Source organism: Chionomys nivalis, chromosome 5, assembly GCF_950005125.1.
Source record: "Chionomys nivalis chromosome 5, mChiNiv1.1, whole genome shotgun sequence".
Lineage (NCBI taxonomy): Eukaryota > Metazoa > Chordata > Mammalia > Rodentia > Cricetidae > Chionomys > Chionomys nivalis.
The window spans coordinates 23,219,693-23,239,710 of NC_080090.1; the positions used below are offsets into that span (position 1 = coordinate 23,219,693).

Below are 20,018 nucleotides of genomic sequence, written 5' to 3' on the forward strand. Positions count from 1 at the left end.
GTGCCCTAGGATTAGAGATGTTTGTGCTATGGTGACTGTCCTTTATGTAGGTTCTGGGGATCTGGACTCTAGACTCTTGCAGCAAGTGATTTACCCACTTAGCCATCACCCCAGCTCCAGAAATGATTTGTAGCTGCTTAAGAAGGAAAATCCATAATTCATTGTATTTCTCATCAAGTCCAACTGGGCAAGCATGCATCCTGACGTACCTCCAGCTTACATCCAATCAGGGCAAGCATGCATCCTGACGTACCTCCAGCTTACATCCAATCAGGGCAAACATATATCCTGACGTACCTCCAGCTTACATCCAATCAGGGCAAGCATACATACTGATATTTTTCCTGCCTGTGACCCTCTTGCCCACATGTGACGGATCAAGCAGATCCAGTGCAGATGGGTCAAACAAACTTGTTTAGAGGAGTGGAAAACACTTGGCTTGTTAGCGCGCATAAACAACAGCTTCCAGCCTTTCAGGAACTGACCGCCCCTGGGCAAGGGGCTTTCAGATCTGAGGCATTTTTGTCTCATGGCTCTCTAAGGCATAGTAATTAAAGCTTAAAATGTCACTTTGGCTCTCACATGTGAGCCACCACACCCGGCGCCCGCTTGTACCCCACATCTTCTAGTCTATTTCATTACTGCTCAATATTTTGTTTCAACAGTTATCTCAATTAATACGTTAAATGAGCCAATCAGTAGTGACTGAGAATTAACGGCTGGATTCTATGCTGACAATCTCCAGCAAAGCTACAAAGAACGGAGAGACAAACGTTCGTGTCGAGCTCCCAGCCAGAGCCTGCCTGTCTCTGTGACATACCAGGCAGAATAACCAGTCAAGGAGCTGCTTTGCTGAACAGATCTGCAGTCATCGGTCATTGTGAAGAGACTGCTGCAGTTCATGCTGATTGTCAGCCTGGCGGGAGCTAGAGTCACCTAGGAGACAAGCCTCTGCGCACGCTCAGGAAGGACTGTCTAGAGTCACCTAGGAGATAAGCCTCTGCCCACGCTCATGAAGGACTGTCTAGTTAGTTTAAATGAGATAGGAAGATCCACCTGATGTGGCCAGCATCATCATGGTCTGAGGTCCAGAACTGTAACAAAATGGGGAAAGCTAGCTAAACACGGATTGTCATCTTTCTCTGCTTCCTGACTGCAGATGCAACAGGAACCGTTGTCTCAAGCTCTTACTCCCCACTACTTCCCTGCTGTGATGGACTAGAAACTCTGGTTCCTCAAACTCTGATTCCTAATAAACCTTTGATCTAACCCACAGGACAAGTAATTGATCTAGAGACTAAGACAAAAAGACACATATTTGGAGGGGCTGGAGAGCAAGCAATCCCCACTGGGAAGGACGGCTTTCCCAGGCTGAGGCACGTCTCTCTACCTGCCCAGGTTTGCAATGAGGTCAAGGCACACCTGCTGGCAGACAGGGCCCACATCAGTGGCCTCGTGGCTGCCAAGGTCATCCCTTCACCTTTCAAGTATGTGGACATCGTCACCACCACCACTCACAAGACTCTTCAAGGGGCCAGGTCAGGGCTCATCTTTTACCGGAAGGGAGTGCGGACTGTAGACCCCAAGACTGGCCAAGAGATCCCTTACACTTTTGAGGACTAAATCAACTTTGCTGTGTTCCCATCCTTACAGGAGGGGGACCCACAACCATGTCATTGCTGCAGTAGCTGTGGCCCTCAAGCAGGCCCTCACCCCCATGTTCCAGGAGTACTCCTTACAGGTGCTGAGGAACGCTCAGGCCATGGCTGATGGTGTCTGGTGGCACTGACACCCACCTGGTGCTGGTGGACCTGCTACCCAAGGGCCTGAATGGAGCTCCAGCTGAGTGAGTGTTGGAGCTTGTGTCCATCACTGCCAACAAGAACACCTGTCCTGGAGACCAGAGTGCCATTACTCCCTGAGGCCTGAGGCTCGGCGCCCCAGCATTGACTTCTCGGCAGATCCGCCGCAAGGATGACTTCCGTAGGGTCATTGATTTCATGGATGAAGGAGTCGACATTGGCTGGGAGGTGAAGCGCAAGACTGCCAACCTCCAGGATTTCAAATCCTTCCTGCTCAAAGACCCAGAGACAAGTCAGCGTTTGACCAATCTCAGGCAACAGGTGCCTGGATTTGATGAACGTTGAGGCCCACACAGACTGGAAGTTACCTTTCTTTCTGCCTACCTGGACCACAAAAGAGACACCGCTTATCTTTCTGGGTTTCGGTAGAGGGAGGAAGGCCTTCTATTTAGGGCAAGAACCGGGCATAAGCCCCCTCCTGGAATTTGTAGCTGAGATTTCTGTTTTGTAGCCATTTCTAGAAGAAGCCCCCAACACACACCCAGCTTGTTTTTGAGACAGGGTCTCACTTAGCTGAGGCTGGCCTTGAACTGACCTTCCTACCTCCACTTCCCAAGTGCTGGGGTTGTAGGTGTACAGCGTCACACCCAACTTCCCCCTCAGGCGTCTGCCCCAGCCCTCTGCCGTATCTCAGTGTTAGACTCTTGCTCTTTCTTGGGCAGGGGGAGCTGCATGCTGAGCCAGAGGAAGGGGTGGGTAGACACCCTCTTTCCTGTTTTTATCTAATAAAATGCTAACCTCCCCAAAAAAGACACATTTAAAATTTGTCCGTAACCAAAAAGCTTAAAATTTCCTTCCTTCCTTCCTTCCTTCCTTCCTTCCTTCCTTCCTTCCTTCCTTCCTTCCTTCCTTCCTTCCTTCCTTCCTTCCTTCTTTTTCCTTTCTGAGACAGGGTCTCTATGTAGCCCTGGCTGTCCTGGGACTCATAGAAACCCTCCTTCTGGGTACTGGGACTAAAGGTGTATGCACGACTCCCTTCAAGACCTCTCCTTTCCAATTTGAAGCGTCTAGAACACAATTTGCTACTGGTTTCGTTTGTTTTTTTTTTTTTTTCTGTCCCCAAACTGTGTCTCTTTCCACTTTAGATGGTGACGCTGTTTAAAAAGAGCAAGCACTGAGCAGTGAGGGACACTTTCGTTCTTGGTCAAGAATAGGAGAAGTGAACAGAGCCTGGCAAACCTCAACCCTTTGAAGTAGGAGTTTCTAGAGATAGCTGGGAGAAGTGAGGGCCAAAGGGTAGGTTCATAAAAGAGAGAAATGTTCAGACCTTATCTGCGACTGGGTGGACTTCCTCTGAGAATTTGGGGTCCACCTCTTCTCTCTCCTTTTATGGTTCTTTCCGATGATTTCTACGTAACTGTCAGTTGTCATGACACCAGAGACTACATACTTAGCATGGAGAGGGGATTATAACGAAGTTAGAGGGGGACTCTGTGCTTACTCTGGTGGCCATTTTTTATCTAGCCAGCTTGTATGCTCGGAGGGGAACTTCTGGTCCACAAACTCACTGTCTTCTGGGGTAAATGAGAATTAAAACAGGCTAGAAATTAAGGTAGATCATCTAGACCTCAATTTTTTTAAATTTATTTTTATTTTATGTGCATTGGTGCTTTGCCTGCATGTGCGTCTGTGCGAAGGTCTCAGATCCCCTGGAACTGGAGTTACACACAGTTGTAAGCTGCCATGTGGGTGCTGGGAATTGAACCCAGATCTTCCAGAAGAGCAGCCAGTGCTCTTAACCCCTGAGCCAGCTCTCCAGCCCCTAGACATCAACTTCTTAACCTTTCTCCTTCATGATAATTTCTTACTTGAGAAAAAAAATTGTTTATTTTGTTTTATTTTTCAAGGTAAGATTTCTCTGGGAAATAGTTGTGGCTGTCCTGGAACTCACTCTTTAGACCAGACCTGCCTAGAACTCACAGAGATCCACCTACCTCTGCCTCTCGAGTGCTAGGATTAAAAGCATGTGCCACCAGTGAGTTGCCACCACCTACCCAGCAAGAAAAAAATTTAAAAGGTGTGTTAGTTAGGGTTTCTACAGCTGTGAAGAGACACCATGACCATGGCAACTCTTATAAAGGACAACATTTAATTGGGGTGGCTCACTTACAATTAGGTCAGCGGTTCAATCTGTTATCATGATCATAGTGGCATGTGGGAAGACATGGTGTTGGAGAAGTAGCTGAGAGATCTACATCCTGCCGGCAACAGGAAGTGTCTGCCACATTGAGCAGTACCTTGAGTATAGGAGAACTCAAACTCTTTCCCCACAGTGACACACTTCCTCCAACAAGGCCACACCTACTCCAACAAGGCCACACCTCCTGATAGGGCCACTCTCTTTGGGGGCCATTTTTTTAAAACCACCACAAAAGATTTATTTTATTTTCAATTATGTATATATGTGCAGCTCTATGTGTGGGTCTATGTACATGGGAGAGTGCAGGTACCTGCGGAATACAGAAGAGTGGGCAGGATCCTTTGAACACTTCAGAAGCTCTGCTTCTTTTGCTTTTTGCCAGCTCTGACCCTGGCCTTTGCAGTCTGATCTTCCTCATCATTTTCTCGAGTTCCTTTTGCTATTTTCTGGAGGTCTTTTTCTTCTCATAAAGGTCATGTCTTGCAGGTCTGTGTTTAGGCTCGTTCTTCTCTACATAACCCACAGAGTCCTCGATCACGCTGAAGTCAGTTGTCTTTCCACCATCAAAATAACTTTTGAGTCCCAATACAGAGATGATCTCTGGTGTGATCTTGCAGATTTGGGCTAGCTTTCACCAAACTTCTGTCTTTGGTACTGTTGTCTTCCCAGGGTGAAGGACATCAGTGACCATTTGTTTTTTCTGAAGCTGATGGTGGCTGCAAATTCAGTTGAGTTGACAATGCAGATTAACCATTGCATGTGCTTCCTAAGTATAAACCACGTCTGTTGGTCTGTTGTCCATTTGTAGATCACAGGATGGCTCCAAAGAGTTAAGAGAATTCTGCAGAGTTCAAGAAACTTCAAAGCAACCTGAGAGGCTGAAGCTGGGAGACTGATAGGGATGTAGAGCCTCTTTAGGAATAAGGCTGTGGGCCTGCTGGAAACACCAGGCCTACTACTGCTGTAGAGTCAGGGTGTAAGGACAGAGAGCCCAGAAACAAGGTGTTGGACCATAGAGGCCCTAAAAGTAAGAGCAGAACTGGTTCAGATGAAGGAACAGGCAGATAGAGAGACAGCCGTTCAGATGGATGAGAAGCCAAACTGATGGATGATAATTCAAGCAGTCTGTGCCGACAGCAGGATCACACTGAGCTGAAACTCCAGGGACAGTCAGGAGTTCTCTGGCCATCAATCCTTTGACCTACACACTAGGTATGTGCCATTGGCACTGCAGAGTTCAGTGCCTTCTCTTTTATGAGCCCCAGATGAAGGAGTGTAGTACCCTTTCCTCAGTTTGATGTTTCTAATACGTTCTTGGACCTGGCTCTCTTGATATGATCTTCATATACCCACGTTCCTACAGTTCCAATTTATTTTTGATAAATTTATAGGGTATCACTTTTTCTATTTTTAGGGCTTATCAGTTTGTGCCCCGTGAGTGGTGTTGGAATGATGGCGTCATTTACATGCCCCCCAAGGTATAGAGCCACCCTACTTCTGTGTTTGTTTATAAGATAGTCTGTCAGAGCAAGGCTTAGCCTGTGAAAGTGATGTTTACACCATATGGTGTAATGCAGGGCATTAGCAAACCCTCCCTAATAATTGGAGTTTTCCTGTACTGCTGCTGGCATTGTACAGGCGTCAGCCACTGGGAGGGCTAGTTTAATGTGTCAACATGCCTGGGTTAAGGGAGGCCCAGCGAGCAGGTAGGACAATATTTCTGGCTGTGTCTGTGAAGGAATCCATGGAAGAAATTAACATTAATAACATTCAGTCAGTAGTTTGAGGAAAGAGGATCTGCCCTTATCCCCTGTGGGTGGTCCACACCCATTCCATTCAGGACCTGAAAAGAGCAGGAGACAGAGGAAGGGGCACCTGGTTTCTCTGTTTGAGCTGGGCGGTCTATCTTTTCCCACCCACGGATATCAGCACTCTTGCTTCTCACTTCTTCTTTAGATTCATCTTGAGAAACCACAGACTTCCCTGACGGCCAGGTCTTTGGACTTGATGTATACGGCAAGCTTTCCTAGTTCTCCAGCTTGCAGGAAGCAGGCGGGAGTTGCTGTGTTTTATAAGCATGTGGACCAAAACCTAGAATAAATTCCTCACTTGTTTACATTAGTTTTATTCTTCATGGAGAGCTCTGATGGATATAATCTGGAAAAAAATGTTTAGCATTCTCCTTTAAGTTTAAAAATAAAGCCAAGATGTGGAGGTTCGTGCCTGTATAGCATCCTAAGAGGCTGAGGCAGGAGGGTTGTTGTAAATTTAAAGTCAGCCCGGGCTAGAGAGTGAGTCCCAAGCCAGTATGATCTACAGCATAAGAACCCGTGTTAAACTGTTAAAAGTAAAAGGAGGAGGGGACTAGGGGAATGACCCTGCAGTTAAGAGAACAGACTGCTATTCCAGAGGATGTGAATTTGATTCTCAGCAAACACACGGTGGCTCACAACTATCTTTAACTCCTCCTCTGGTTTCTGTAGGTGCACAGCAAGACATGCAAGCAAAACATCAACACACACAAAAGATTTAAAACAAACAAACAAAAAGAACAAAACAACACTTAGGGGGAAGAATCAGACTGGTTTCTGTGAGTTTGAGCCCAACTAGTGAATTCCAGGACAATTAGGGCCACACAGAGAGATCCTGTCCCAAAAAAAGCAAAAATAAATGAACAAAGTAAAAAAAAAAAAATTAAAAAGTTAAAGTATAAGCCAGGCGGTGGTGGCGCACGCCTTTAATCCCAGCACTCGGGAGGCAGAGGCAGGCAGATCTCTGTGAGTTCGAGGCCAGCCTGGTCTACAAGAGCTAGTTCCAGGACAGGCTCCAAAACCACAGAGAAATCCTGTCTCGAAAAAACCAAATAAATAAAATAAATAAATAAATAAAAAGTTAAAGTATATACATACCTAAAAACATACCTGTATGGATCCAGTCAGTCCACTCTTAGATGCTCGACATAAATGAAACTTGTGTTCATGTAATAACATGTACCTGGACACACAATAGCTTTGCTTAGCATAGCCTTAAATAGAAACTACCCACTGGTTAACCAGTGTGTCAGCGGATGAGCAGAGTGCGGTATAGCCATATGCCAAATGAAAAGAGCTATTGACAGATGCAACAAAAATGTATCTGAAAGCAGTTATACTGAGTGAAAGAACCCCAGACAAAAAGGATGTGCGATATAACTCAATTTATATACGATTACAGAAAATGTGCCAAAGGTCATAATGACATTTAAATCAATTAGTGGTTTTTTTTTTTTTTTTTTTTTTCAAAAAAAGTAGGCGGAAAGTGCTCACAGAAGGACATAAAAACATTTCAGGAGCCACCCCTTTGTTGATCTTATTCTGGTGACAGCTTCACGTGTGCATACTTTACCCAAATTCATCAAAGTCTACTGTTTAAATATGTGAATTGGATATACCTCTCCATAGCTCAATAAAGTGGTCTCAAAACACACAACGTGGAGCTTGGGTGCTAGTACAGTGTGTGAGTCCCTGTCCCACAAGCATATTGACCTGAGGTTGACCTCCAGTACCCACATAAAAAACTGGACATGGTGGCACATGCTTATAATCCCACCGCGGAGGAGGTGGAGTCAGGCAGTGGGCTCTCTGACCAGACAGCCCAACTTAATTGGTAAGCCCCAAGTCCGAGAGAGAGAGAGAGAGAGAGAGAGAGAGAGAGAGAGAGAGAGAGAGAGAGAGCTGTCTCAAAAAGCAAGGTAGTTGGCTCCTGAGGAATGACAGCTAAGGTTGGCATCTGATATGCACTAGCACCCCCTAATACATGAGCATGTTACCCCTCCATATACTGCCCAAATAAAAAGGAGGACGTAAGGTGAAGAGGCCAGTCACATATTGAAAAGCATTTATTTATTTATTTATTTATTTATTTTGGTTTTTCGAGACAGGGTTTCTCTGTGGTTTTGGAGCCTGTCCTGGAACTAGCTCTTATAGACCAGGTTGGTCTTGAACTCACAGAGATCCGCCTGCCTCTGCCTCCCAATTGCTGGGATTAAAGGCGTGCGCCACCACCGCCCGGCTGAAAAACATTTATAGTACATCCAATTGATAAACAATTCACATTTAAAGCAGCTATAGATTCCTGGGATGATGAAATGGTTCAGTGGGTAAAGGTCCTGTTGCCAAGTCTGACAACCTGAGTTAAAACTGCAGGACGTGGAAGAAGGAAAGAGGCAACTCCCACAAGTTGTTGCCCTGTGTCATGCTCCTGGCGTACACAAACATGTATGCACACACACTAAAGTAAATGGGCTGGAGAAATGATTGAGCAGTTAAGAGCACTTGCTCTTGAAGAAGACAAGAGTACAATTCCCAGCACCCACATAGCCTGTTCACAACCACTTGCAACTCTGGTTCCAGAAGATGCAATGCTCATTCCTGGCCTTCAAGGGCACCTGGTATGGGAAGTCTTTCTGTATACGTGTTGCTTTTATTGGTTAATAATTTTTGCGCTTGGTGCCCATATAGACAAGCAGGTATACACACACATACATAAATAAAAGCAAACAAAGAATCTTGTTGAAATAGATAAATGGGCCCACTGGTGACAAGCCAAGAACAACCCAGGAAGGCCGCAAAGTACTAATTGGTCATGGGTTGGGTTTGTCCCATGTCCTTGTGAGTAGTCTGAGGTGATCTGGATCGCGGAACTAACTCCATGAACTATTTGTTTCCTAGGACAACTAATCTTGCTTCTTTGAGTTTCTTTGGGTATTTTACATTTATTCAGAATAGTTCATTGATAGAGCTTCAACTATGTGAATCTCTCCATGGCTAAGTGGATAATCAAGTATAATGAATATGATCTTCAAGTGATACCTTCAGAGGCCTTCTTGCTTTCCTCGTTGAGATGAGGTTCTGTCAAGACCAGTGCAGATGGCACGGGTTGTAAGGGAAGGGAAAGATTATCATAGTTTTTCAAAATCCATTTTTGTCCTGTCTAATGAGAAGATCTGGTATGCAGTCTTAAGGGTGAAAGTCCATCTAAACATGGTTTATTTGTTTGACTTCTCATAGAGCTGGCTAAATTGTTCTTCCTCTTCTGAGGCTGTTAAATCCACCACATCAGCTGCAAAACTTACTGCCTCACTGCCTTCCCCCACGCCCATATTCGACCAGCTCTGCATTCCCTGGGGCCATCTGCAAAAAAAAAAAATACTTATTACATAATGGAAAATTTATTCTAACTGCTTCTACTAGAAGGGGAAAAGCTGTACCCGCCCATGCCCGCTTTGCTAACTGGCCCGCCCTGATCTGTTCTGCCGTGATCTGTTCTATCTGACTGGCCATCAATCCGCCCTCTGCCTTCAAACCCCACATTTCTGATGGCACACCCCACTTTCAAATCTGTCTGGACCTGGGTGTGAGTAGTGTGTCAAGTGAGGATAGAGGAGTGTGGTCACTGTGCAAAGAGGCACAGGTCCTGCCACTGAGCAAACAGTTGACATCAGGGGCAGTGATTCCCGTAAGTCCACGTGGATGGAAGAGAGATGCCATGGTCTCCACATCGCTCATGTTCCCTGGTCTCAACCCCTTGCTCAAGGGCTGGGTACTTCTTGTCTTCAGGTTCCTTGGAATCAGTGCTTTGAGCTTTGCCAGGGAACCCAAGTGCTAGGCTTGCCGCTGGGTCCTCTGGGAATGGATTTTCTTTTGCTTTATGCTTTTTCCCAGGGTAGTAACTCTTCCTTGTACTCAGATTTCCTCGGAGACTAAACAGCCTACATTATGCTGTAGAAGCAAAGCGAAGCCACAGATTAGGAGAAATTTGGGTACAATTTTATTGGGTTTTAGATGGGCTGAGGCCAGAAGAGATTTATCTGTCCCCTGCCCTTATCAATCAATCCTCCTCTCTCTCCTGCCATGTTTTAATTCCTGGACACAAGTAAAGCTTGGAGCAGGACACTTCCACATCACATCCCTCATGGCCCAGTGGTTTTCTTCCATTAATTTTCCACCTCCTGTCTCCAGCGAGCTGTCATTGGACCTTTTCCAGATGTGATATGAAGGCCAGTTGATCATCAATCAATAACACATTTCGAAAGAACCCTGAGCTCAACAAGGAAAGAAAATTTTTTTTTGTAAGAGTTGAGAGCCCTAGCATTTTATCTATAACCGGGAGAATGGACATGACATCAGAACCAACCTGGTCCAACCTGAGTAAGAAGAGCCAATCTCAGACTAGGCCCCAGGTGTGTGGAGACAAGACAGTTACATTTATTTCCTCTTTTCTAATTTGAGAGGTTTCATGTAGAAGAAAATCAGTGTGTTGGGGTTGTGGGAGATACAAACACCATCACCATGAAGCTGAGCTGTGTCCTGGGGGCATGGGCTCTTTATGTTTGTCCTGCAGTGCTCCTGGCAACCCAGATGTTCCCAGGTAAGGAATGTTTGAATGTTGGTGTGGGAGTGAGACAGGCCTAATGTTGAGGGAAAAAAAACCCTCAAAGGTTAGAAAATGGACTGACTTTGGCTTTTCAAAGAATCCCTGTTTAGGTGGGACAAGGACAGATAGAAGACAAGTCTGGTGTGCGGGACAGAATGGCTCTCTTTTTAAATAGAAAAATTCAGATATTTTCCATCCTGAAAGTCCCTTCTGACTATGACTCCTTTGCCAGCCGCAAATCTTATCTCTTGTTTTTCTAGTACAACTTCCTTGGAAGCGTTGCGTGGGCTTACTGTCTCTCCCTCACGTCTCACCCATCCTTCAGTGCTTGCAGCGTGACTTCCACCGAGTCTGGGACCTCTGCACCGATGAGGCTGTTGCATGCTTTTCAGATTTTACCCAGATGGATTTCTTTGACGGCTTAGTCTCTCTTGCAGCCTCTATTTTCCTGACTCCTGTCCATTTTTCTCTGTATACTGCTTGGATGTCTTGTGGTCCGTCAGGAGATTTCCTTCCCTCCTATGAACTCCAGACTTCTCCACACTTTGACCTCCCCTCCCCCTCGCACTCTTCTTTCTTGCACAGTCTCCTAGTGAGCCTGCAGAGATGCATCTGTATGGCTTTGCTGCAGCAGTTGTCTATTTTAGAGCCCTAGGGCATGCTCCCAGCTCTAAGCATGCTTTTGACTTTCGCGTTTGAGTATTAAGCCTTACACAAGACATTTGGACCTGTGCGTGTCACAGGTACCAACACAGCGTGACCAGAGATGAATTCATCTGTCCTCCAGACCCTCACTCTTTTTAATTCATCTTTTTCTTTATCTGATCTCAGTCCCTTGCCCTGGGACTCCCCTGGGACCTCGGCTAGAAACCCAAGAGGCATTCTGAACTCTTCCTTTAACGTCCTCTGAAGGCTCGACTTTTTCAAATTTCACCTCCTAAACTGCTTTCACAACCAGTTTCTTCCCTGAACCACTACAGATACTTTCTTGGGACAAGCCTCGATCATCTGTGACTGAAGTTGTGCAATGACTTCCTTCCTAATCGTGTCTCAGCCTTATCTCTTTGGAACGAATTTTCACTCTGCACCTAAATTCAAGCGTTTGTCATGGCACATGAAGTCCCAAACCTGGCATCTACTAAACCTCTTCAGCCCCTTCTTCCACCACTCCCACAGCCTTCCCACTGCTACTCTGACAAAGGCTCAACCAACCCACACTTCTACTCACAGCCCAGGTTCTTATCTGCTCCCAAGGCTTTGCGTGTATTTTTAGCTCCATCTGAAATGAACTGCCATGGTTCCCCAGTTCCCTTCCCTTTTTAAACTTCTAGGAATCCTTAATTACACCACCTTGGTAGCATCTTCCCTAAGAAACCCTGTGGGAGCCCTCTCTGCCCCAGTGTCTGCCTGAGACACTTTGTTCTTATTGCTTGCATCCATACCCTGCAATGATCCCTTCACGTGTTTGGTCTTCCACCCAATCGAGAGCTATTTGTGGGAGGCTCGGGGATTTTGGTTTTGTAGCAAGAACTACGTATGGTCTTGGAATCACATACTCTAATTTCAAGCCCCCTTTCTAGTTACTAGTTCTGTATCACTTTGAAAATGTCACTTGCGGTAGAGTGTAGTAGTGTGTACCTGTAATCTCAGGACTAGGGAGACTGAGGCAGGAGGATTGCCCCTAGTTCAGGTCAGCCCGGGTTATGTTGAAAATGCCAGACCATTCAGGGATGGTCAGGATGCAAAATCCTGTTCAAACAAAAATCACTTTTAATATATCTGAGTTCCCTTTTCTCTGTTGTAAAAATGAGAATGATAGGCCGGGCGGTGGTGGCGCACGCCTTTAATCCCAGCACTCGGGAGGCAGAGGCAGGCGGATCTCTGTGAGTTTGAGGCCAGCCTGGTCTACAAGAGCTAGTTCCAGGACATGCTCCAAAGCTACAGAGAAACTCTGTCACAAAAAAATAAAATAAAATAAAAAGAGAGAGAATGATAATACCTTTGATAGAACCACATAAAGTTTATTGAGTGGCAATGCCAGCTATGCCACAAGGCTTTAACATTTTTTAAATCAATTAACTTTAAGTGTGACTGTTTCATCTGTGTATGTCTATGTACCACGTGTACGCCTGATGCCTGCAGAGGTCAGAAACGGATGTCGGATCCCCTGCAGCTGTAATTGTGCATGGTTGTGTGCCACCATGTGGATGCCAGGAATCGAGCTTGGGTCCTCTGCAAGAGCAGCAAGCATTTATAACAGCTGACCCAACTCTTCAGCCCTGGAGTTTTCTTTTGTTTCAGAGAAACAAAACAAGAGAAGGCTGAGTGTAGTCTTATGACAGTGAAGGAACTGAAAAAAGGTAGCACAGTAGAGAAGAGGGGGAGAGGCACAAAGGAAACACTGGGTACTGAAACGCTGAGAACTAGGAAGTGGACTTGATGGGGAAGTCCACTGGGAGCAGAGGAAAACAAAGGTGCCTGGGGCAGGAGAGAGTGGAGTGGCCAAAGAGGCACACAGAGTATGGGGCTGGGAGAGGAAGAGAGGGGCTAGAAGGACAAGAGCAGTCAGAGCTGGGAGAAATGACACTTATTATCTCGGGTCAGTCATCGCCCTAAGAGGGAGACTGATGTGGGGAGGACTCTCTAAGATTCACCCTGGAGACAAAGAATTGTTCCAAGGTTACCAGTATAGCCTAACTATAAATACTTAACTGGAGAGAGGAGGATGGAGAAAGCTTTGCCATTGCTGGGGGAAGTTCAAGGGCAGAGGACATTTAGGTAAGAGATAATTGAAAACAAACAAACAAACAAAAAAACCCGAAGGTTTGGCCAGGTGACGGTGGCGCACTCCAGAGGCAGAGGTAGGCAGATCTCTGAGTTTAAGGCCAGCCTGGTCTACATAGCAGGTTCCAGAACATCCAGGGCTACACAGAGAAACACTGTCTTGAAAAACCAAGAGAAAGAAAAAGAGACAAAAGAAAAATGAAGAGTTGAAAGGGGAAGCAAGGAGGGAAGAGTGGCATATGTAGAAAACAGGCGTAGACAACATATTCCAAGGCTGAAGAGCCAAGTGAGTTTTGGGAAAAAGAGAATGGGGGCGGGATGTCCCCAAGGAAGGTCAAAGGACTGAAATAAGCTATGTTTGGGCACTGAAGTAAAACAGACAGTCCTTTTAAACTTAAACCTGACATTCTTGCTCCATTCTTGACTCTTGGGGTGGTGCTGTTGATGGGAATCAAACCCAGGGCCTCAGGCAGGCTAGGCAGATATTCTCCCACCAGGCTTGCCTACCTGTCTTCCTTCCTCCCTCTTCCCCTCCCTTCCTTCATTCCTTTTTAAATGTACATGCATGTATGTGGGATGCATGTTTGTATGTGTGTGGGTGTACATGCATATAGGTACATGTGTTATTGAAGCTCAGGGAACAACCTCAGACGTCATTCCAGAGGTGCTTCCTTCCATTTTATTTATTTATTTATTTATTTATTTATTTATTTAGGCAAGGTCTTTCATTGGCCTAGTCGTCACCTAGTGGCCCAGGCTAAGCTGGCAGGCTGATCAGCAACCTCTGGGCTTCTCCTCTCTTTAACTCCTGGCACTGGGGGTTACAAGGTTATGTTTGATCCTCCTAGATACAAGTTAAGCAGTTTTTCCAACTGAGCTATCTCCCCAGTGAACCCCCATCCCAAGTCTTTCTTTACACTCCTTTAAATTTGATTTTGTAGGCCTGCTTCTCTAAAGTTTATGGGATGGAAAGCCAGGCATTGTAGTTTACACCTATAATCTAGTACTTAAGAGGCTGAGGCGAGAGTACAGTTGCAGGTTCAAGGCCAGCCTGTGCCGCACACTGCATAAAACATCAACAACAGCAAAAATGATCCAAGGATGGTGGGGTCACTACCTGAGATGCTCTTGGGGATTACATAGAGCATGCAGGTAACAGCAGTGCGTGACACACGGTATGCACCCGGCGGATGCTATACTCTGACATGCATCTTCCCTTCTACTACCTGCTGTGGGGTCATGGCTGTCATTGTCCGTTGGTTTCCTCACCCAACAGCTGGATGTTGTGCTGGTGAGTTCACTCTTCTTTCATTCCCACGGCCCCCAACTTCCTTAAGCCACAGTCCTTTTACTGGGAGGCCTGAACACCAGTGAGCCAAGATCACAGCCACCTGGCCGAAGGAGTCCCTTAGAGGGGTTTTGATACCTTCCTCTTCTCCTGACCAGATGGTTCATTCCCTGGGTCAGAAGAGGAGTCCTTGTGGAGGGCCATTCCTAGCCTCTCTCTAAGTTGCAGCATCATTTTCTGGTTCTCCCTGGGCCATCCCTCCTCAGCTGCCAGTTCAGAGACTCTGAAGTGTGAAGGACCTGTCAGCCCTGACCATAGCAGCTGCCACACTGATGAGGAAGAGGAGGATGTGACCCATTCCGGTGACGCTGACTTCCAGATCAAAGGCTACAAGTTCAGCAAACCATTCCATCTCATCGTTTCCTATGGTGAGGTTCCAAGAGAAGGTCTAAGCAGTGTCTCAAACTACTCCTGATAGCCGACCCAATCAGGAAATGACCCTTCGGGAGCCTGGCATAGGTGGAAGTACTTAGTTTCCCATCCTCAGCTTCCAGGAGACAGAACGTCCTCAGTCCTAGCCCCTAGAGCTGTTCTTCCCTCGACATTGGGTCAATCGTGAAGGCGCAGGACAGGGTGAGGAGGTGTGGTGAGCCATCCATAACTCTACGTCCAATCTCTAAGCAAAAGCTGTACCCCAGTTACCAGCATACTTTGGGACTAGAGGGGGAGGGCAGAGAAAAAAGGCTTTGCCACTGTTCGTTATGTTCAAGGGGACAGAGAGCATTAAGGTGGGCCAGTCAGAGCTGAGAGTGCCCTGGAAAGTTTAGGGGATCTGTCAGGAGAATTACTTTGGACCTCCCGAGGGATGTGGATGACACTCTGCTCTTCCTCTGGGCTACAGACTGGCTGATCCTCCAAAGTCCAGCTACAGCCATATTTGAAGGAGACCCTCTGGTTCTGCACTGTCGTGCCTGGCAAGACTGGCCACTGACTCAGGTCATCTTCTACCGAGAGGACTCAGCCCTGGGTCCTCCTGGACCTAAAAGAGAATTCTCTATCGATGTGGTGCAAATGTCAGACAGCGGACTCTACCACTGCAGTGGCATCTTCAGAAGTCCTGGTCCTGGGGCCCGAGAGACCTCCTCCCCTGTGGCTATTACAGTCCAAGGTGAGAGCTGGAAGGAGTGTTGCTGTGGTAGGTAAGGAGTAGGGAGACCAGAACCATCCAAACCATCTATGCTTCCTGGTACTCACAGAGCCACATCCTAGGCTGTTGTAAATTTGCTCATTTATGGGTCTTTTCTAGTCCTGCCTAGAAGGGAGGGAATTAGGAAGGGAAGGGAGGGGGGAGAGAAGGAGGAGGGAGAAAAGAAATAAAAAGGGAACAAAAGAAGAGGAGGAGAGGGTAGAAGCTGAAAAGTTCAAATGGGACCTTTCTAAAAGAACCCTTACCTAATGGAACCAGAGGAAAGGTGGGTTACGGGTCTGCTAAGCACAGGATGGCTAAACTTTTCTTCACTGCTTGTCTTTTCCCTAGAATTGTTCCCAGCCCCAGTTCTCAAAGCCTCGCCTTCTAATGAGCTCCACGAAGGAGGCTCAGTGACCCTGAGCTGTCAGACAAAGCTGTCCCTGCAGAGGTCATCTTCCCGCCTCCTCTTCTCCTTCTACAAGGATGGACGGTCACTGAGTATCAAAGACATCTCTTCAGAACTCCAGATCCCCAAAGCTTCAGAAGAGCACTCCGGCTCCTACTGGTGCGAGGCAGCTACTGAGGACAGGCAAGTTTGGAAGCAGAGCTCTCAGCTGGAGATCCGGGTGCAGGGTGAGTTAATGTGTATGTATGTCTGTGGAGTGTATATGAAACCAGACCCCAGAGGAGTAAGATGAAGAGGACATGCAGGAGAGATGGGGCAATAATCCAAAGTCCTTTATAGTGGAAAGGAGCACAGAAAGAGAATGTCTCCCTCAGACCATGGAATATACCAATCCAAGACATGGGCTGGCCCTTGTATCTCCCTATAGAGATCAGGATTCTACGTAATATGAACATCTATGGGAGCATCATACCTAGAATGCAGATAATATCTAGAAAGGGTCAGCCAGGACGGCACAGTGAGACCTCATCTCAAACAAACAACCTCTAGGAAGAGTGTCTACCATTTTCTGGAAGTAACCATTAGGAAGACTGTATTTGAGGTGGGCAGTGGTGGTGCATGCCTTGAATCCCAGCACTTGAGAGGCAGAGGCAGGTGAATCTCTGTGAGTTCGAGGCCAGCCTGGTCTATAAGAACTAGTTCCAGGACAGGCTCCAAAGCTACAGAGAAACCCTGTTTTTTTAAAAAAGAAGAAGACTGTATTTGACCTGACACACCTAAAAGGAGTTGCCTAGGCTGATGAGAAAGCTTGACGATGTGCCAAGTGAAACATGGCAGGGACTCGTGATAATCATACTGAAGAGCGGGTGTCTCGGGGACCCGCTCAGAGAGGACCGAAACAAAGATGAAGAACTAGACCGATGGCATACACAAGACAAGGCTGAGCCCAGGGCCAACTTGCAGAAGTTAAATTCTGGCTTGAGAGAGAATCGACGGGCTGTCTAATAACGGGCTCCCTCACTAACGCTTCTCAAGCAGAGACTAAACTTTGCCTTAGGAAGGACCTAAGAGTCCTCAAGCCCTGACTGCCAGTGGGTAGGTACCGCAGCCACTTTCAGAAAAGAGGGAAGACTGAGTCTGCGACCAAACACAGTGGGTTTGCATCTTGTTGAGTTCAATACCAAAATAATCATAGATGAAGCATATGAGAGTGGGTAAGGATTTGTTATTAGTGTCAGGCGAGGAGAGGACAGGCGTTGTTTCCAAAGCGAGGCCCTCCTCAAAGAAAGCATGGGAGGGATCATTAGACATTTTTACTCATGTAAGGGTTGGCCCATTCTTAAAGATATTAAGCAGTGTATTCTGAGCATGGTCAGTTTAAGCTCATGCATTAAGAAAAGATAGTAGGCACATTTGGGGGCATGCTTCATTAAAATGAAGCGCATACTTGGAACATTAAGGTGATAGATGGGAATACCCCTGGGCATACTGAGTTTCCTTCTAGAGTTTTAGGGGAGGTGAAAGAAAGAACATTTGGAAGACACCTTCATATAGGAGTTTGACCCTGAAGGTGTCTGACTCACTAAGTAGCTAACAGTGTGAGGACAGGGCCAGAGTTAGACATCATCCCTATATAGGTATTACTTATTTATCCATTCATTTATTTATTATTTTAAGATAAGGTCTTACTTTGTATTCCTGGCTGACCTACAGCTCACTGTGTAGGTCAGGCTGGCCTTTCATTTGCAATGCTCCTTTGGCCTCAACCTCCTGAGCACTGAGATTACAGGTCCACACCACCATGCCCAGCCAGGCTTTACTTGTATATGCTTCCTGCCCATAATAATTCAGGTCCCTTAAATCCTGCTGCTTCCTCCCATCTTAAATCCAGCTCTTCAGAAACCAACTGCTTCAGAGACTCCTCCTACGGAGCCCCCTGGTCCTCCGCCTCCACCACCCACTCCTTCTGCAGAACACCTGGGATTCTCTTCCTTCGACCCTCACTTCCATCACCAGATGCGCCTTCTTCTCAAACAAATGCAGGATGTAAAAGTTCTCCTTGGTCATCTGGTCATGGAGTTGAGGGACTTGACTGTCTACCTGAAGCCTGGTGTCACGAAGGCTGCTGACAAATGAACACAAACTAATTCATCTGTGATGCTCAACCGACGAAGCAATTCCAGCTGTTTCTGGACTGTGTGTATGCAGAAATGGTTCTGAAAGCTGCCTTGGTACTTTGTTAGGTTAATGGAGCTGGTTGAGAGAAAATAAACACGTACAAGGTGGTACCCAGAATGTGCCTATAGCTGTATATTTTCTTTTACCATGACAAGGTTATTCTGTACCTTGGACCAGGAATTTCTTTCTGTTTCCTAGAACAGAATTTAAAGAGAAGTAGTGGCAGTGGATTTAATACTGCAAAATCAAATGGGGGAGGGCAATTTTTCCTCCCTATATTCCCACAGAAAACATTAAGCAATATCCCCTAGATGTTTGGGCTTTACACATGGTGGAAAGGATAGATATGCTACTAGAATTTAATAAGTTAAGATATTTACAAGTCAAGGAGGCTGCTGGCCATCCTATAAGGCACAGAACAGCCAATAAAAGACTTCCTGTCCCTAAATTTTATTAATGATAACACTATAAATATGGGGCTAATAAAAACTAGGTGTTAATCACTTTACCTCTTCTAATTACTCTCCTTCAACAATTATTACTAGCATTTAATTAGCCCTGTGATTTGAATTTTTATGTGCCTCCTCCTCTAAAAATCTATGCTGAAATCTTAATTTTTTAAAATGTGTATGTGTGTGTATATACCACATGTGTATAAGTCCCGTGGAGGCCAGAAGAGGGCATCAGATCCCCTGGAGCTGTGGTTCTCGGCAGTTATGAGCTGCTCAATCTGAGCTCTGGGAACTGGACCCCCGTCCTCTGAAAGCATAGCAAGCACTCTCAGCTCTGAGCTATCTCCTAGCGCTGCCCCCTCCATGTTGAAATAGTAATCCCTAAGGCTACAGCGTGAGCAAGTGGAGTCTTGGGGAGGTGAATAGGTAGTAAGGACAGTCCTCATGATTAGGGTCAGCATCTCTACAGAAGAAAGCCTCAAAGCTACTGAAGAAGCTACTTTTGTACACTTTGACTGAAATGAATGGCAGAAACAAGTTGTGCAGGGAAGGTTTAGCTTGGCTCACAGCTTCAGAGGGTTGCTATCGATCACAACAGGGGAGTACAGTAGCCTGATTCAGTCCCTGGTAGTAAAGGGTGTATGTTCACATCTTGGCAGGCAAGAAAAAAAAATGGCCAGAACCAGGGGCAAGTATAGCCTTCAAAAGCCTACCCCGTGTTATTTAATACTGCCAGGAAGGCTCCTCTGCTTAAGAGGTTCCACAGCCTGCAATGCAAGCACTGAACATTCCAAACATAAGCCTGTGACGTCAAGTCCTAGCATTTCTTTTTTTGTTGTTTTTTTGTTTTTTCTTTTTGTTTTTTTTTGGGGGGGGGTTGTTTTGTTTTTTTTTTTGGTTTTTTTTTTTTTTGGTTTTTTTTTTTTTTTTTTTGGTTTTTCGAGACAAGGTTTCTCTGTGGTTTTGGAGCCTGTCCTGGAACTAGCTCTTGTAGACCAGGCTGGTCTCGAACTCACAGAGATCCGCCTGCCTCTGCCTCCCAAGTGCTGGGATTAAAGGCGTGCGCCACCACCGCCCGGCAAGTCCTAGCATTTCATCCCTGGCCCCAAGGGCTTAAGGCCATCTCATAATACAAAGTGTATTCAGTCTAATTTCAAAAGTTTCTATAGTTCCAATAGTCCTGATGTTATTCAAAAGCCTCAAGTCTCCTTTGAGACTCAAAGCAAAAACTTAGCTGTGAACCCTGAAAAACATGCTTCCAATAGATGATGACGTATGGAAAAGATTCCCATTCCAAAATGAGGA

The 20,018-nt window shown here is 46.1% G+C and overlaps 1 protein-coding gene and 2 pseudogenes across 1 annotated transcript; 2 read left to right on the plus strand and 1 right to left on the minus strand.

Moving 5' to 3' along the window:
- Positions 1-237: 237 nt before the first annotated feature.
- On the plus strand, positions 238-2,147 carry LOC130874589 (serine hydroxymethyltransferase, mitochondrial-like; annotated as a pseudogene).
- Positions 2,148-4,352: 2,205 nt separating this feature from the next.
- LOC130874590 (40S ribosomal protein S24-like) lies at positions 4,353-9,142 on the minus strand (annotated as a pseudogene).
- A 1,188-nt stretch (positions 9,143-10,330) lies between these two features.
- Fcrla (Fc receptor like A) lies at positions 10,331-18,221 on the plus strand. Its single transcript, XM_057770493.1, has 5 exons — positions 10,331-10,410; positions 14,755-14,916; positions 15,390-15,656; positions 16,026-16,310; positions 17,975-18,221. Exons 1-5 carry the CDS (start codon positions 10,332-10,334, stop codon positions 18,217-18,219), a joined length of 1,038 nt encoding a protein of 345 aa, XP_057626476.1. The 5' UTR covers position 10,331; the 3' UTR covers positions 18,220-18,221.
- Positions 18,222-20,018: the final 1,797 nt, after the last annotated feature.

Excerpts from the sequence above, each read along its gene's own strand:
- Fcrla (XM_057770493.1), top strand. The coding sequence starts at position 10,332 with ATGAAGCTGAGCTGTGTCCTGGGGGCATGGGCTCTTTATGTTTGTCCT. Across the intron at positions 14,917-15,389 it reads CCATCTCATCGTTTCCTATG|ACTGGCTGATCCTCCAAAGT; the intron begins GTGAGGTTCCAA and ends TCTGGGCTACAG. Across the intron at positions 15,657-16,025 it reads TGTGGCTATTACAGTCCAAG|AATTGTTCCCAGCCCCAGTT; the intron begins GTGAGAGCTGGA and ends TCTTTTCCCTAG.